Source organism: Lethenteron reissneri, chromosome 69 (assembly GCF_015708825.2).
Source record: "Lethenteron reissneri isolate LAM-NWPU_2019-01 chromosome 69, ASM1570882v1, whole genome shotgun sequence".
NCBI lineage: Eukaryota > Metazoa > Chordata > Hyperoartia > Petromyzontiformes > Petromyzontidae > Lethenteron > Lethenteron reissneri.
In genome coordinates this window covers 5161961-5179152 of record NC_083847.1, presented here as the reverse complement: position 1 = coordinate 5179152, position 17192 = coordinate 5161961, and the positions used below count along the sequence as shown (strand labels likewise).

The 17192-nt window shown below is 48.8% G+C and overlaps 1 protein-coding gene across 1 annotated transcript in view; it reads right to left on the bottom strand.

Annotated features, from left to right (window-relative positions):
• Window positions 1-238: 238 nt before the first annotated feature.
• The window catches only part of LOC133360799 (oocyte zinc finger protein XlCOF6-like), a 29097-nt gene continuing 12143 nt past the window's right edge, over window positions 239-17192 (bottom strand). The window contains exon 5 of the mRNA XM_061579676.1: window positions 239-5346. Within this exon, the coding sequence (XP_061435660.1) occupies window positions 4672-5346 (675 nt within the window). The 3' untranslated portion in view covers window positions 239-4671. The remainder of the gene's footprint in view (window positions 5347-17192) is intronic.

The following is a 17192-nucleotide window of genomic DNA, read 5'->3' as shown; positions in this document are numbered from 1 at the left end:
ACATCGGCGGATTCATACAACGCGATCATTCACCGATGATGTAACGTCACACGCACACACATTTATAAATCTACCCCACTTGGGGCATTGCCACGTGTACCCACTCCCCTCCCTCACCAATGGGGGGTCAGCGTAGCCCCAGTTGAGAACCCACTGGAGTAGACAGCCAGGCTTGGATCGGCTGAACTTTAATTTATTTTTGTTATTCTTACAAAAGAGATTCACCGAGGTTTCCCCTGGGATCAAATGCTGCACACGCTTTCCATACCATACCATGCAAGGCAAAACGAATCGATCGTAACGACGCTTTCCCAGACAGCAATACTCGATAACAAGGTGAAGTTTAATCACAATAGTCATAATAAATCATAAAAACGTATCATGGGGATAACTTTTTTGCCTGTAGCAGAGTATGAAAAATAAGAACAGGGTTTTTACCCTTTCTGGCAATGAAACAAAAGTTGTGTTAATATGTTCAAGCACCACATAGATGCCTATCTGGTGTTGGCCAATCGGTTTCAAAGACAATACAAGTACAGTAAAACCTTGGATTGCGAGTAATTTGGTCTGCGAGTTTTTTGCAAGACGAGCAACATTTTTTAATACATTTTAATTTGATAAACGAGCGAGGTCTTGCAATACGAGTAGTATGTGTATACGCTTTGTCTGCCGAGCGTCACGTGATCACAACTGATATACGAGTGCTTTGGATTACAAACACGTTTCCGGAACGAATTATGCTCGCAATCCAAGTTTTTACTGTATATTATCAGAGCATGCTTGTTTGCATGTCCACCACAAGTACGTGTGGTTAATGCAGACTTGATGATTCCTTGCAAAAGGTTTAATCTATTTGGTGTTTGAACATCTTAACGCCTGTTTCATTGCCAGAAATGGCAAAACCCTATTCTTATTTTTCATAATCATGAACATGATTCGGAAACGCGTGCATATTTCGCAAATCGGACGCACCGACCTTTGATTGAGAACTCGGAGGCGTGGAGCCAGAGCTCCAAGAAGACCTGGACAGGTGACAGCCTGGACAGGTGGGATACTGGACAGGTGAGAGACTGAACCAGGTGAGATCCTGAACCAGGTGATCCTGAACCAGGTCAGATCCTGAACCAGGTGATCCTGAACCAAGTGAGAGACTGGACAGTTGAGAGCCTGGACAGGTGGGATACTGGACAGGTGAGAGACTGAACCAGGTGAGATCCTGAACCAGGTGATCCTGAACCAAGTGAGAGACTGGACAGGTTAGGGTCTGGACAGGTGAGCCTTGAGCTGCTGTTTGAAGTATGGCCCAAACCCCGATGACTGACAATACCCCTAGGAAGGCCTTCTTCCCACAAAGTAGCTGGTCGCCAATCACCGTAAATTATATACTTTTTCTTATCCGTTGAAAAACTAAACAACACTCGCCCATACATAATGAGGATATTGGGAATCGACTGCTGTATTATTACGCTCGCAGTACGCGCGAGTGACATTATGTGTACACGGAATTATTGTGAACATACGTAATTGGATTTTTTACAATTTTCGTTTACCATTATACAACCTATAACCCGATCATTCGTCATAGAGGTCTTTGGGTAAGATCGCGTAAATGTACCCCACCGATTGGCCGTATCGGGTGGTGGTGGCGGGGTTCAACGACGCATTTATATTTACACGATGGAACCCAAAACATCTGTTATGGATATTTGGTGGCGAAAACCCTACCACGTACCCAACACGGTCATTATAGGTTCTACATGCACCGCATGGGAAATACAAATAAATCAACCCAACTGACTCGTCTGCGATGTCGTGCGACGGCCCAGACCACGACAACGCCTCGAGTGGGACCCGGTATCGTTACCCGCCTCTGTGAGCCATGCGTTGGCTGACATCTCCACCGGGAGGAGACGAAGATGCCCAGGTGTGGTGGTGATGGGGGTGGTGGGGAGTGGTGGTGTAACGGTTAGCGCTACGCTGCCTCCAAATGAGTAATTGGTGCGGTGTGTAGTAAACATCGCCAGTGGGTAGACAAAGGCGGTCAGGCGTGATGCTGGCCACCCACCCCCTATTGTGCCATTCCGGCCTTCATAGCACTTGCCCCAACAGTCTGTTACAGGCTACACGGGGGATCTTTGCCTTTGTGTGTAGGCGCTGCTACTCGCTACTAAGAGCCACTTGCCCCCAACAGTCCATTAGAGGCGACACGGGATAGAGGGGAAATCTTTATCTTCGTCGTCTTTGGTGAAAGATCAACATCGCTCACGCGTGGTCCCACGTCAACCGTGACCTGACTCCCCCAGGGGGTGGGGAGGGCCGCCAATGATCGCTGGACATCGATGATGAAAGAGCTTCGTGGCCCATCGGATTCCTCCGCTCTGCTGAACGGAGATTAAAACAAACAAAAAAGGTTCAAGATCGTTTGTGCTGCAAACAAAAAAAAACGGAGCGTTCACGCCGCCTCAAACTCTTCCATCCGACCGCTTCGCTGATCCCGTCGGGTGAGCGTTAAACCCTCGCAACGCCAACTCCGGTGGTCACCATCATCCTCGCTAGCAGCAGCGGCTTTTGGCTGACCGTCGAACAAAGAGGGCCCACTCTCCAGTCGCCTGCCGAAAGTCAGTCGCTTCCCTATGACTCTTCTATCGCTACTGCCACGGTTGCTGTTCCTCTATCGTCAAGGAGCTATAAACCATCGTCACCTTAATTCGGGTCATCTTCTATAGCAGCAGCAGCAGCATCAGCGGCTTCTGGCTGGCCGTCGAACCAAGACGATCACCGGCATCGCGCGGCGCTTTCAGATACGCTTCCGCGGCCGTCTGGAATGCTCTTCCTTCCGATATTAGGAAGCCACTGGGAGCTATGATGCACTTTGAAATCATCACCTAGATTGACAAACTAACTTCTTCAGAACTGCTTTTAGTGTTGAGTTTGAAGTGCTTCCCCCGCACCTCTGATTAGCAAGGTTGGCTAAGTACGGTGGTGCGAAATAAACTCAACGCGCACACACACACACACGAGCACATTATCGACGGCCGCAAAGTGGTGCACCTAGCCTGGCACAAGCGCCTTGGGTGACGTCACCTGCCGCTTAGTGCCTAATGGCGGCCGTTGCGAGATATTTACTCCCTCGCCTGGTATGCAGGAGGTCGTGGGTTCGATCTCGACCCTGACGCCTGCTGCTGTATATTTGAAGTCTGTCTCTCTCTCTCTCTCTCCGTGGTCGCGTGGATCTTTCTCCAGGCCCTCCGCTTTCTCCCCTCCACATTTAGAGTCAATGTTACCGTGCGTTTACAGCATTTGGCTGCTGCTATACATTTCCACGTGATGATGATGATGATAAGCCGCTTCGTTGAGCTATCATTTGTCATAGCCAGGTCGCTTTTCAAAGAAAGCTACATAGCAGCTCAGTGGGACCTTACACCTGGTAACATAAAAATAGTTCAGTTCAGTTTCCTCTCCTGCTGCTGCTACTGATACTGAGCAGAGAAACCACGGTGAGGCCCGATGCTCGATTCACGTGACTGGGCGCTACGGTCGTCTTCTTCTTCCGTACGGCTACAGATCTAGATGCAGAGCAACAGCTGCAAATATAACATTCAGGTGGCGGTCAAGTCAGCAGACAATCGTGTGAAGAGCCAGCGGAGGAGTGTATCGCTGCGATGTCTCTATTAGTCTATGGGTCTATGCGTTTCTACGGTTCTCCATGAGTCTATGGATCTGTATGGGTCTCTATGAGCCTGGGCCTACAAGAGCCTCTGGGTCCGAGTCTCCACGGATCTCTGCGAGTCTCCGTGGGTGCCTACGAGTCTCTGCGAGTCTCTATGGGTCTCCGAGTCTATGTGCGTTTGTATGGGTCTGGATCTTTTTAGGTATCTAGGAGTTTCTGCTTTCGTACGGCTGCTGATGTAGAACGTCACATTCAGGTGGTGGTCAAGCCCAGACAACCGCTTCAGCAGGAGCAGTAGCGCAGTAGTGAATCGTCGTCATCATCGCTGTGATCATGTCTCCTCCTTCGTATTTGTGTATCGGGTCATTGCGTCGTTACGCGTTGTGTACGGTCTCTGTTCTGGATGACCGCAGTCATGGCACTGCCACTACCGGCGAGAGTTTCCGATTTTCCATTTGTGCATCATCAGCTACCATCCGCAACTGCTGCCATGATTTGTGCAGTGCCTGATGCGGTTTAAGGTGGGACCATGAGCAGCTTCGTGGAAGATCAAACCCCAGGAAATCTTCTGCGTTGGGTCTTTCACAACAAGGCGGTGTCTGTTTGTGAATTCTTTTGAACTCCATTCAGCTCTCCAAGCTGAATGGACAGATGTTACCTCCCTCGCCCAGTATGCAGGAGGTCGTGGGTTTGATCCCGACCCTGACACCTGCTATATATTTGGAGTTTGTGTCTCTCTTTCTCGCTTCCCGTGGTCGCGTGGATTTTTCTCTGGGACCTCCGGTTTTTCTCTCCCATATTTAGAATCGACATCACGCGTTTAAGAGTATTTGGCTGCTGCTGCCGCTGCTGTGAATTTCCATGTGACGACGACGATGACATCAGTCACCCTTCGCCGAGCTACCGTTCGTGATGGCCAGGCCGCTTCTGAAAAAGAAGCTATTGGGGCCTCACACCTGGTGAATAAAATTTTTTTCACGTAGTTCAGTTCGGTTCCAAGTTCACTCGAGGGCGTGCACCACGAAATGTTTCTTGAGCGCGGAGATCCGCGTGAACCCCTTGCCGCACTCGACGCACACGTGCGGCTTCTCGCCCGTGTGCGACCGCGTGTGCCTCTCGAAGTCGGAGCGCTTGGCGAAGCCCTTGCCGCACTCGGCGCAGACGTGCGGCCACGCGCCCGTGTGCGATGCCGAGTGCGCCTCCAGGTGCGAGCGCTTGGCGAAGCCCTTGCCGCACTCCCCGCACGCGTGCGGCCGCTCGCCCGTGTGCGTGCGCGCGTGCGTCTCCAGGTCGGAGCGCTGCGTGAAGCCCTTTCCGCACTCGGCGCAGACGTGCGGCCACTCGCCCGTGTGCGACGCCGAGTGCGCCTCCAGGTTGTAGCGGTGGGCGAAGCGCTTGCCGCAGTCGGGGCACGCGTGCGGCCGCTCGCCAGTGTGCGTGCGCGAGTGCTTGGCGAGGTCGAAGCGCGTTGCGAAACCCTTGCCGCACTCGTCGCACGCGTGCGGCCAGTCGCCCGTGTGGATGCGCGAGTGCTTCTTGAGCGTGAAGCGCGTGGCGAAGCCCTTGCCGCACTCGGGGCACACGTGCGTGTACTCGCCCGTGTGCATCAGCGAGTGCGTGTTCAGGTTGTAGCGCGTGCGGAAGCGCTTGCCGCACTCGGCGCACGAGTGCGGCTTCTTGCCCCCCGCGCCGGCGGGGGCCGCGGGCGGCGCCGGGGCACCGACCGTCGTCTTGCCGCACCGCTCGCAGGCTCCCGCCGACGCCCGATCGCCGGTCCGGCCGGTCCTCTCCGCTCGGTCGGACGCCGAGAAACGGACGTCCTCCTTTGCTGTTGCTGCCGTGCACTCCCCGCACAGGAGCTGCATTTGTTTTGGCTCGGCCGCTGTAAAAAAAATAAAAAAACATTTATTTTAATAAGAAACCGCGCCGCTAGATTCACGTGGGAAACATTTCAACGATCGGTGCCAGAAACGACGCCGTCATTTTATCGCGGTGCAACAGAATGAAGGTATTTTTGTCGTTGTTGTTTGGGTTAGATCGCGTAAATATGAATGTGCCGTTAAACCCGCCACAACCACCACCCGACTTGGCCAATTAGTGAGGTTTGTCACGTAAACAAAAACCTGCCGACTAGTGCACTACTTCAGCACACCACCGTCTGGAATGCTCTTCCTTCCGATATTAGGAAGCTGCCGGGAGCTATGCGCTTTTAAATCATCATCTAGACTTGGAACAGATACAGCAGGAGAACTGGTTCTGATGACAGTCGCTTGTGTTGCGATCGAAACGTCGTGATTTATTTTATTTGATATCTACGTGACTTTACCGAAAGAACCAAAGAGTATGGATTCCTGCAGTCATGAAAGCTTCAAATCAAGATCATCTAGACTGACAAACTCATTTCTTTACAACTGCTTTTTGTGTTGAGTTCGTTGTCACTTTTCCCACACCTCTGATTAGCACGCTTGGCTACGTACGATGGTGCAAAAGTTACACGTACATATGTACGGTTGGTTACATACAATGCAAAATAATTTAAACATATATACGTACGGTTGGCTATGTACGCTGAAAAAAACTTCTACATACATATGTACGGTTGGCTACGTACAGTGTGAAAAAAGTTCAACATACGTACGGTTGGCTAGGTACGGTGCGAAAAAAGTTCAACGTACATACAGGTGACCCCCGACGAATGATGGCTCAACTTACGATAGTAGCAACCAAAACTCATATCTACAACCGCCTAACGACTGCTACCGACGCCGAGCCTGATGGCGCTGCTTAGCCCAACAGTCTGCAGTTGGGCTTAGAGCGAGCGCAGCGTCTCTTTCTCAACGATCTTCACTTTTTCGTAAATTTTCTTCACATTTTGCATTTTTTGCGCCTTTTGCCGCGTCCGAGAAGAGGAAATGTGATGCACGTTCAGAAAAGTACTGAAGGATTTTCAAATGCGAGTGTTTGTTTTCACTTAATAAATGTTTGCAAAGGTTATGTAAAAGTTACGCTAAATGTTGGTCAGGGCTATTTTCATTTTAGTTTCGTGGTCAATTTTGGTATTTTTACGGCACGTGATGGGTTTTCAGGAACGTAACCGCAAATGTTTAACGTCGCATCTGTGGGAAATAAGGGGTTCGATTTACGACGGCTCGACTTGGGACCATGTCGGTACATGGGTCGCCTGTACGTACACACGTACGATTTCTGTGTGGGAATTTCTTCACCAGTCATAGGGTAGCACAACTGGAATTGTAGTAGTAGTAGTGATAATAAAAAAGCAACCTCCAAATTTTTTTAAAGCGGCCTTTCATGTTGAAGCGTCTCAAAGCGCCTTACGTGAAATAAATAAAACTACGCTCACAAGTTGAGATAAAAATCTGAGCAAAATATAAAAAAACAAGCCGATTAATAACAATATTAAAATTCCAATAAAGTGAAGAACTGTGATAAACGTGAATAATTATAATTATTATGACAAAGTAATCCAAATCAGACAACGTTGATTTTTTTATCTTAAAGCTACAGAGAAACCCCCGTAGCTTGAAGACGACTATTTAAAGAGTATAACGGACTCAGAATTTGGGACCTTTTTTGCCAGTATCAAAGTATGGAAAAAACAAGAATAAAAAATAAAGACTAAATAAGAATAGGCAAGAAAGGGTAAAACCTATTGTATAGGTCTTTCGGTAAAGCAACGTAGATAGAAAATTTACAAAAATATCACAACACAAAGCTGTAGAGGGCGCCCTCCGTACTTACATTTACATGCAAATTTCATTTCTAGCCCCACCCACTTACCCTTGGGCTGCACCCATCAGGCCTATATAACATCCTTCTTCATCAAGCTCTCTCGCTGTATTTTTCACCTGAAGACGATTGCTTGTATTGCGATCGAAATGTCGTGATATATTTATTATATTTATATCTACGTGGCTTTACCGCAAGACCCATAGAATATGTATTCCTGCCGTCACGAAAGCTTTAAGTCAAGATTTAGGGTAAAACCTATTTTCATTTTTGATTTGAAGCTTTCGTGACTGCAAGGATTCATATTCTTAGGTTTTTTCGGTAAAGTCACGTAGGTAAAACATTAAAAAGTAAAATAAAATAAAAATCACGACGATCTTATTTGACAGACAACTATTACAGTTTTACCATGTTTAGTGGTTGTCTCCCTGTCACAGGTTGATTCACAAACCGTACCTCTCCATAACAAAGGCTCACCCTCTTAAGCCTCACCTTACCATATTAATAAAAAGTATGCGGCCCTTGCCCCACCACCTCCAACCATTATATAAACGGAGTGGTAGCTCCTGCAATCTCTCATTTACTTGATACAGCTGTCATGGCTGTGACGGTACCACCTGAAGACGGAAGCTTGTGTTGCCTCCGAAACGTCGTGATTTTTATTTTATTTTACTTTTTAATGTTTTACCTACGTGACTTTACCGAAAAAGCCTAAGAATATTTCTATTCTCATTTTTTCGGACTTAGAATTGAAAAAATAAGAAGAGGTCTTTTAACCTTCGTGGCAATAAAACAGGAGGTCGTCAAAATGTCCAAACACGAAATCGAAACCTTTTGCAGGGAATCAAGTTACTGCATTAACCACACGCGGCGCTTGTCGTGAACATGCGAACAAACGCGCTCTGATAATACAAACAGGCATTGTCTTTTAAACTGATTGGTCTACACCAGAGACAGCCTTCTTTAGGGCCTAGTCCAGGGGTCGGCAACCTACGGCTCCGGAGCCGCATGCGGCTCTTTACGGGCTGCTTCTTGACGATATGTACGTATGTACTCAGATGCATTGCGGCTCTTGAAATACTGAATTTTGTACCGAATTGGAAAGAAATGGCTCTTCTTGTTATTTTGGTTGCCGACCCCTGGCCTAGTCTCACAAGCAGTGTCAGACCAGACAACGCCAAAAGGCGAACAGCGCAAAGACAATGCACTATAAGGGCATTTATAGCTCGGGGTGAGATCAGCTACAAAATGGGACCTTTTTGCCACGATCAAAGTTGTATTTCTCTTTCTGGCAATAAAACTGGTGTAAAGACGTTCAAACACCAAATAGAAACCTTTTGCGGACAATGGATATTTTTGGATTATCCGCGATTTTTAGATTCTTTAGACTATTTTGGGGATATAAATCTCCAAATGATCAGCCACTTTGTTGAGCTATCATTTGTGATCGCCAAGTAGGATGGCGATGGTAGGATGGGGATGGTTTAGTGTTGTATTTGTTTGCAGTTTGGGTGATTTGTTTACCTTTCTTATACTTTGCACGCCTATCGTGTTTTTGTAACTGTGTTTGTTGTTGTAAGACTTCGCTGGTACGGCCATGTGATGCGAAGTGAAGAGTCATCAGTGGCCAAGACTGCCGTGCGTATTGAGCCAGAGGGCCGCCGTCCACGCGGACGTCCGAAGAAGCGATGGATGGACCGAATAAAGGAAGACATGAAGACGGTCAACGCATCCCCTGAAGATGCCCTGGACCGAGCCAAATGGAGAAGACAATGCCGAAAAGCGGACCCTGCGCCACAGCGGGAACAACGCTAGGAAGAAGAAGAAGAATGTTTGTTGTTGTAACGTTCTTATCCTGTGCCCCTCCTGGACATTTGTGAACAAAGAGCTTTATAGATCATCAGATTCCTCCTGCAAGATACATATTCTGATTCATTAGCGCAGAATAATCGAGACTCTTTCTCCATTATTATTGAACACGTCACGTTTGCTGCTTCTGCCGCCGCTGCTGCTGCTGTGTGCGATGCGATCAAAGAAAGGTGGAGGGGACAGGTAAACACTCCTTCTATCTCTCCTCTCTCTCTCTCTCTCACCTTGGCCCGTGTCCTCCTCGGACAGCTCCACCTCGATGAAGTTGCGATCCCGAGCTTCGTCATCACGCCCACGGGGGCCCCACCTCGTCTCCGCTCTCCCGCGGGGTTCCTCGACTCGAGCGGCGGCGTTCGGAACGGCGGCTGCGAAACATTTTTTGAGAAACGCAAACCCACTAACCTTTGACGGAGTCGAGACTGCTCAATGGATGCAAGCGCGTACATTCACCTTCTTTCACTACCGTACGTAGCCAACCGTTGATAATCAAAGGTGCGGGTCAGGAGCAGGGTTTTCCAAATTATAAACGAAACAATTTTTTATTTCTACCAGGTAAAGCCTCCCCCACTGAGCTATGTAGCTCTTTTTCAGAAGCGACCCTGGCCATCACAAATGATAGCTCAACCAAGTCGCTTATCATCATCATCATCATCACGTGGAAATGTATAGCAGCAGCCAAATACTCTGGATGTGTGATGTTGATTCTAAATGTGGAGGGGAAAAACCGGAGGATCCGGAGAAGAATCCTCGCGACCACGGGGAGAGACAGAGAGAGAGAGAACACGCAAACTCCGAATGTACAGAAGGCATCAGGGTCGGGATCGAACCCACGACCTTCTGCATACCAGGCGAGGTAGTTAACATCTCCTAGCCACCGTGGCGCCTACGATTACAGGTCAGGGGTAGGGTTAGTGAGGGTTAGGGGTAGAGTTAGTGTGAGCTACACTTACCCTGCAATGTTTCCTCCATCTTCGATACGTGCAGAACGACGGATAAGCGAGGCCATTGCAAAGCTCAGAGTGTGATTACCCATCGCTTAGTGATCCATAGACTCACACTGAGACCAATAGACTCGTGACACAAAGACCAATAGACTCAGAGACCCATAGCCTGACCACACAGAGACCCATAGACTCGTGACACAGAGACCCATAGACTCACACAGAGACCCATAGACTCATACAGAGACCCATAGACTGACACGGAGACCCATAAGCTCACACAGAGACCCATAGACTCATCAAACAGAGATCCATAGACTCATGATATGCCTCCAGCAGTAGCACAACCCAGATGTGATTAATGGCAGTATAATGCTCACTGAGCTATGCACTTTTAAATAATCTCGATTGAAAACTCATTTCTTTATAACTACTTTCTGTGTTTAGTTTGTCATCCTTCTCCCGCACCTCCGATTAGCACAGTTGGCTACGTAGTACGGTGTGAAAGAAGTTCAACAACAACAACAACAACAACCGCCATTCGCCACTAAGTGGCGGTGACGTCACCACGATGCTTGTGCCAGGCCAAGTGCACCTTGAGGCCACGTGAAGTGTCGAAAGCCCGCTGGCAGGAGGTCACGGGGCAGACCCAGGTGCCACGGGTCGACTGACCGAGATGACCGAGATGACTGGCTGATGCACCACCTGTGCCCCCTACTGTGCCGACTTGCTGTGCTTTAGCCACCCGGCGCTCCGCTCGTTGTTGTGAGCGTCGCTCCTCCGCCCTCCGTTGTTGTTGGAGGGCGACTGCCTCCAACTGCCCAGTAGCGTCCTTCACGAGCCTCCTCCACTGAGGCCGATCTTGACACCGCTGGTACCAGTCATCGGCAAGTCCACTCAGCTCCACGTCCTCCTGTACCACATCACTCCATCTCTTCTCCAGCCCGTGCCGCGCCCGTCTAGCCCCCTCGATCCGGCCGAACAAAAGCTGTTTAGGCATGCGGTGGCTGGGCATGCGGACTACATGACCCAGCCAACGCAGCCTTGCCTGCCGGAGGAGCTCACTGATGGGACTTTGCCCACACATACGTAAGTACGTTCCAAACTCCACACTCAACGGTGGAACTCACCTTGACTAATGTCCTCCTCCAGCAACTTGACGACGATGAATTTCTTGACATCTTCCGACCACACCTCCATCTTCACCAACTTCTTGCCGGGCACGGCCGGATATCTGCAGGTGTCTCCCCTCTCATCCTCCTCCTCCTCGTCCTCCACTGGTGTCTCGGTGTTTCTTTCAACTTTAACATCCTTCAGATGTCCGGCTGTGGTGGAAAAATCTAATCAAAATTGGAAGCACTTTTTCATCGTCGGCATCTTTCAAGAACCAGAAACGCGTTGGGAAATTTAAAAAACGAGGGGAGGAGGGAGGAACCGACGGGTAACGTATACATACCTGTCAACACATACGGTTTAGCCATATTCTTGTACAGGGAAATTTCGTTTTTAGGTCCATACGGCATACAGCCGTTTCAATACGGGCACATTTTGTGTCTATTTGTTCGTGTTTCTCTCCTTGTGATGGGACTTTGCAGGATGAACGTTGAGATGTATAAGGGCACGGGGTGAACAATAAGGTCTGAATTGGTCTGTAATAAGGTACAGCACTGATAAGGGGTTGACAGGTTTGTAGTGGTCAGTGTAGTGGTTAGCGCGGTATTATGTGTATTATCTTTCATTCTTTAGAGAGCCTAGTCTCTAAGGAAAGCTGTCTCTGGTGTGGACCAATCAGTTTAAAAGACAATGCAAATACCACCCAAGCATGTTTTTTTTGTTTGAATGTTCACCACAAGTATGTGTGTGGTTAATGCAAACACGAATCCTTGCAAAAGGTTTCTGTTTGGTGTTTTAACATCTTAACACAACAGTTTAATTTCCAGAAAGGGTAAAACCTATTCTTATAGTTTGATACCGGCAAGGGAGGTCCCATGAGATGGATAATATTTGTCGCGAAAGCCTTCGACCACGTGTCAAACAACCGCTCTGTGCCTCTCATGCACAAGACCAGAACCTTGGCGCTGCGACGCTCTGATTCTGCGCTTTTTAAATCCTTTATATTAAGTTCGCTTGCTTTCTTACGACCGTGCAAATCTTTCGGTCGTTTTTTAACCCACTTCCCGTGATCCAATCGAGCTGACATTTTCCACACAGACTCGTTGTGAGTGACAATTAATTTTAGTGAAATTTTTTTTACAAAATTTTACACTGTTTAGGACAAAAAATATTATATTTAATTACCAATTGCTTAATGGTGCAATGCAATCATCTGACCCATAGGTGGCAGCCATCTCAAGCCAGAGGACGAGAGGACTCTAGCCGCCACGCATATAAAGGATTTATAGTGAAAAACTTTGTTTTTACGGGTTATACTTGTTTACTTTTTTTGTTCACGCCACCGTTTGTTGGAGACGTCTCTCACCAGCGGCAGTAAATCCACGTTTCACCGTCGGGTCCGGACCCGTCCCGGGGCTTGGATAGTCTTCATTTTCTTGTTTGATGAACGGCAACTTCACGTCTAAATCCATCTGAGGATCAAAAACAACCCACGATGTTATATTTATGTTTTTTTTCACCAGGTAAGGCCCCCACTGAGCTTCTACGTAGCTCTCTTACAGAAGCGACCTGGCCATCACAAATGATAGCTGCTCAACCAAGCGGCTTATCATTATCATCATCGCGTGGAAATTTAAAGCGGCAGCCAAATACTCCTAAATACATGACGTTGATTCTAAATGTGGAGGAGAAAAAACGGAGGACCCGGAGAAAAATCCACGCGACCACGGGGAGAGAGAGACACGCGAACTTCAAATATACAGCAGGCGTCAGGGTCAGGATTGAACCCACGACCTCCTGTATACCAGGCTAGGTAGTTAACATCTCTCCACTGTGGCGTCCCATTTGATTTACAAAGGCAAAAAAGACAAAGATCCCCCGTATAGCCTGTAACAGACTGTATGGTAAAAGTGCTGTTAGCAAGTAGCGGCGTCTATGAAGGCCGGCACGGCACACGAAGGGGTGGCCAGCACCACGCCCGGCCGTCTTTGTCTCCCCCAGTGGCTGCTGTCAACTCAAGCCAGAAAAGACAACTGAATGGGAATTGTCGAGGTAGCGGCTTGAACTAGATCACTCGCTCTGAGTGCTCACCCGGATGAAACGAATTAAACTTGAACTCATTCAATCATAATAGCCACTTTCCAGCTCAACCACCCGGCTCATTCACTCACCCAATCATTCACGCACTCACCCACCCACCCACTCTTGCAAAATTAGACCATATTTGAGTCCGCACCGGGTTAAACAAATTAAACTCACAAATCATCTCACTTCACTGATGCCCACTCGCTCACCCACTCACTCATCCGCTCAAACATTCACTCACTCACTCGTGCAAATGGGATTCTATCCTCGTCGATGATACACAAATGGAAATTAAAAACTCTCTCCAGTAGTGGTGATGCCATGGCTGTGGTCATCCAAAACAGAGACAACCCATTACGATGCAATGCCCCGATACACAAATACGAAGAAGGCGACATCATCACAGCGATGATGATGATTCACTACTCCGCTACTGCTCCTGCTGACGCGGTTATCCGCTGGGCTTGACCACCACCTGAATGTTGATGACATTGTAGCTGTTGTTCTGCAGTGTCCACATCAGCATCATCATCGGCAGCCATATGGTAGAAGAATCTCATCAGCAGCAGCAGCATCAGCCAGGGTATATCCACTGCTGGATGAAGGCCTCTCCGAGCCTTCTATTGCAATTCATCATCAGCAGCAGCATCATCATCAGCCAGTGTGTGGCTGTGGTCATCCAGACCAAAGCCCGTTCACACCGCGTAGCGACGCAATGCCCCCGATACACAAATACCAAGAAGGAGACATCGTCACATCGACGATGATGACGATGAAGACGATGATGATGACGACGATGATGATGACGACGATGACGACGATGACGATGATGACGATGATGACGACGATGATGATGACGACGATGATGATGACGATGACGACGATGATGATGATGACGATGAAGACGATGATGACGATGACGACGATGACGATGATGATGACGACGATGACGACAATGATGACGATGACGACGATGACGACGATGATGACGATGATGACGATGATGATGACGACGACGATGATGACGATGAAGACGATGATGATGACGATGATGATGACGACGACGATGATGACGACGACGATGACGACGATGATGACGATGACGACTGACGATGACGACGATGATGACGACGACGATGACGATGATGACGATGACGACGACGACAACGACGATGACGACGATGACGACGACTCACTAGTCCGCTACTGCTCCTGTCAATGGCATTGTAGCTGTGTCGCTCTGCACTGTCTAACATCAGAAGCCGTACGGGAGAGACAGACAGACAGAAGTTCCTCACCTGATTGAAACGAGGCCGACCCTGACACTCGCCCACCGCACAACGCTGGGCCGTACGTCACAGACTGATATGCTAATTCTATTGTGACGTCACAAGGGCATGGCTTCGGGTTTTCCCGGCCTCGTCGGCCGGTCCCAGGGCCAGGATCAACAACAACAACATCTACGCTCACCTTGCCCTCCGCTACAAATGTACCTCGGTCACTCTCTGTGTCTGTGTCCCCATCTGTATGTCCATCTCTGTCTATCTTTCCCAGTCTGTGTCCACCTCTGGTTGTCTGTCTCTCTGCATGTATGTTTCTATCTCTCTCCCTTTATCGATGTACTATGCTGATCTTCGTTCGCACCGTATGTAGCCGGTTGGCTATCTCTGTGTATCTTTCCCAGTCTGTCCGTCCCTGTCTCTCTGTCTGTCTCTCTGGATGTATTTGTGTCTCTCTCTCCCTTTATCTAGGTAACGATGAACTTCTTTCGCACCGTACGCATAGCCACCCGTGCTAATCTATAGCCGTGTCCGTTGCGTGTCGGTGTAATCTCTTGTCTCTTCAAGTCGTGTGACACGTCTCTTTGTTCATTAAAACTTAACTACGTTTCTATATTTTGATGTTATATTTTACCAAGTGTAACAAGTCCCCACTGCGCTCTTGCGTAGTCCCGTTTTTTCAGAATCGGCCCTGGCCATCACAGATGATAGCACCTCAAAGAAGTGGGCTGCCTATCATCAACTTATCACGTGGAAATGTACAGCAGCAACCAAATCTACATGTGGGTGTCTGTCTCTGTGTCTGTCTCTGAATCTCTCAGAATGTCCGAATGTTTCTCCGTCTCTCTGTATCAAGTCGTATGTCTCTCTGTCAGCGAGTCTGTATATGTGTATACGTGTCTGTGTGTCTCTGTCTGTGTCTTTATCTCTGTGGTAAGTGTCTGTGTGTCTGTGTCTTGATCTCTGTGGTATGTGTCTGTGTGTCTCTATCTCTGTGGTATGTGTCTGTGTGTCTCTGTCTGTATCTCTGTGGTATGTGTCTGTGTGTCTCTGTGTCTTTATCTCTGTGGTATGTGTCTATCTGTAGCTCTCGAAGTAACCTCCGTCTCTCGATATCTTTATCTCGTGTCTCTGTCTCGTTGTGTCCGTCTGTATCGGTCTGTCTCTGTATACCTGCGTCTGTGTATGACTGTCTGTCTATATCTGTCTATGTTACTGTGTCGGTCTCTCTGTCTCTGTCTGTCTGTATCTTTATCTGTCTCTCTGTGTCGTTATCTCTGTATCCCTGTGTCTGTGTATATGTGTGGCTGTGTCTATATCTTTGTGTCTGTCTCTGTATTTCTGTGTATATTTGTGTTTCTCCCTATAAACACATCTTACTACGCTGCGTGTCTCTGTCTCTTACCCTCTCTCTGTCTCTTGTCGTCTCTGTCTATCTGTGTCTGACCGTCTCTCTGTGTGTCTCTCGCTATCTGGCCCTGTCTCTGTCTGTGTCTCTCTCTGTCTGTGTCTTTGTCTCCGTGTCCCCACGGCCGCTGTCTCTGTGTGTCTCTCTGTCTCAGTGTCCCCACGGCCTCTGTGTCTCGCTGTCCCTCTGTCTTTGTCTCCGTGTCTCTCTGTCTGTGTCTTTGTCTCCGTGTCTCTCTGTCTGTGTCTCTCTGTCTCAGTGTCCCCACGGCCTCTGTGTCTCTCTGTCCCTCTGTCTTTGTCTCCGTGTCTCTCTGTCTGTGTCTTTGTCTCCGTGTCTCTCTGTCTGTGTCTCTCTGTCTCAGTGTCCCCACGGCCTCTGTGTCTCTCTGTCCCTCTGTCTTTGTCTCCGTGTCTCTCTGTCGGTGTCTCTGTCTCCGTGTCCCCACGGCCGCTGTCTCTGTGTGTCTCTGTGTCTCTGTCTGGGTCTCTCTGTCTCTCTGTCTCTCTGTCTCAGTGTCCCCACGGCCTCTGTGTCTCGCTGTCCCTCTGTCTTTGTCTCCGTGTCTCTCTGTCTGTGTCTTTGTCTCCGTGTCTCTCTGTGTGTCTCTCTGTCTCCGTGTCTCTCTGTATGTGTCTTTGTCTCCGTGTCTCTCTGTCTGTGTCTCTGTCTCCGTGTCCCCACGGCCGCTGTCTCTGTGTGTCTCTCTGTCTCCGTGTCTCTCTGTCTGTGTCTTTGTCTCCGTGTCCCCACGGCCGCTGTCTCTGTGTGTCTCTCTGTCTCCGTGTCTCTCTGTCTGTGTCTTTGTCTCCGTGTCCCCACGGCCGCTGTCTCTGTGTGTCTCTCTGTCTCCGTGTCTCTCTGTCTGTGTCTTTGTCTCCGTGTCTCTCTGTCTGTGTCTCTGTCTCCGTGTCTCTCTGTCTGTGTCTCTGTCTCCGTGTCTCTCTGTCTGTGTCTTTGTCTCCGTGTCCCCACGGCCTCTGTGTCTCTGTGTGTCTCTCTGTCTCCGTGTCTCTCTGTCTGTGTCTTTGTCTCCGTGTCTCTCTGTCTGTGTCTCTGTCTCCGTGTCTCTCTGTCTG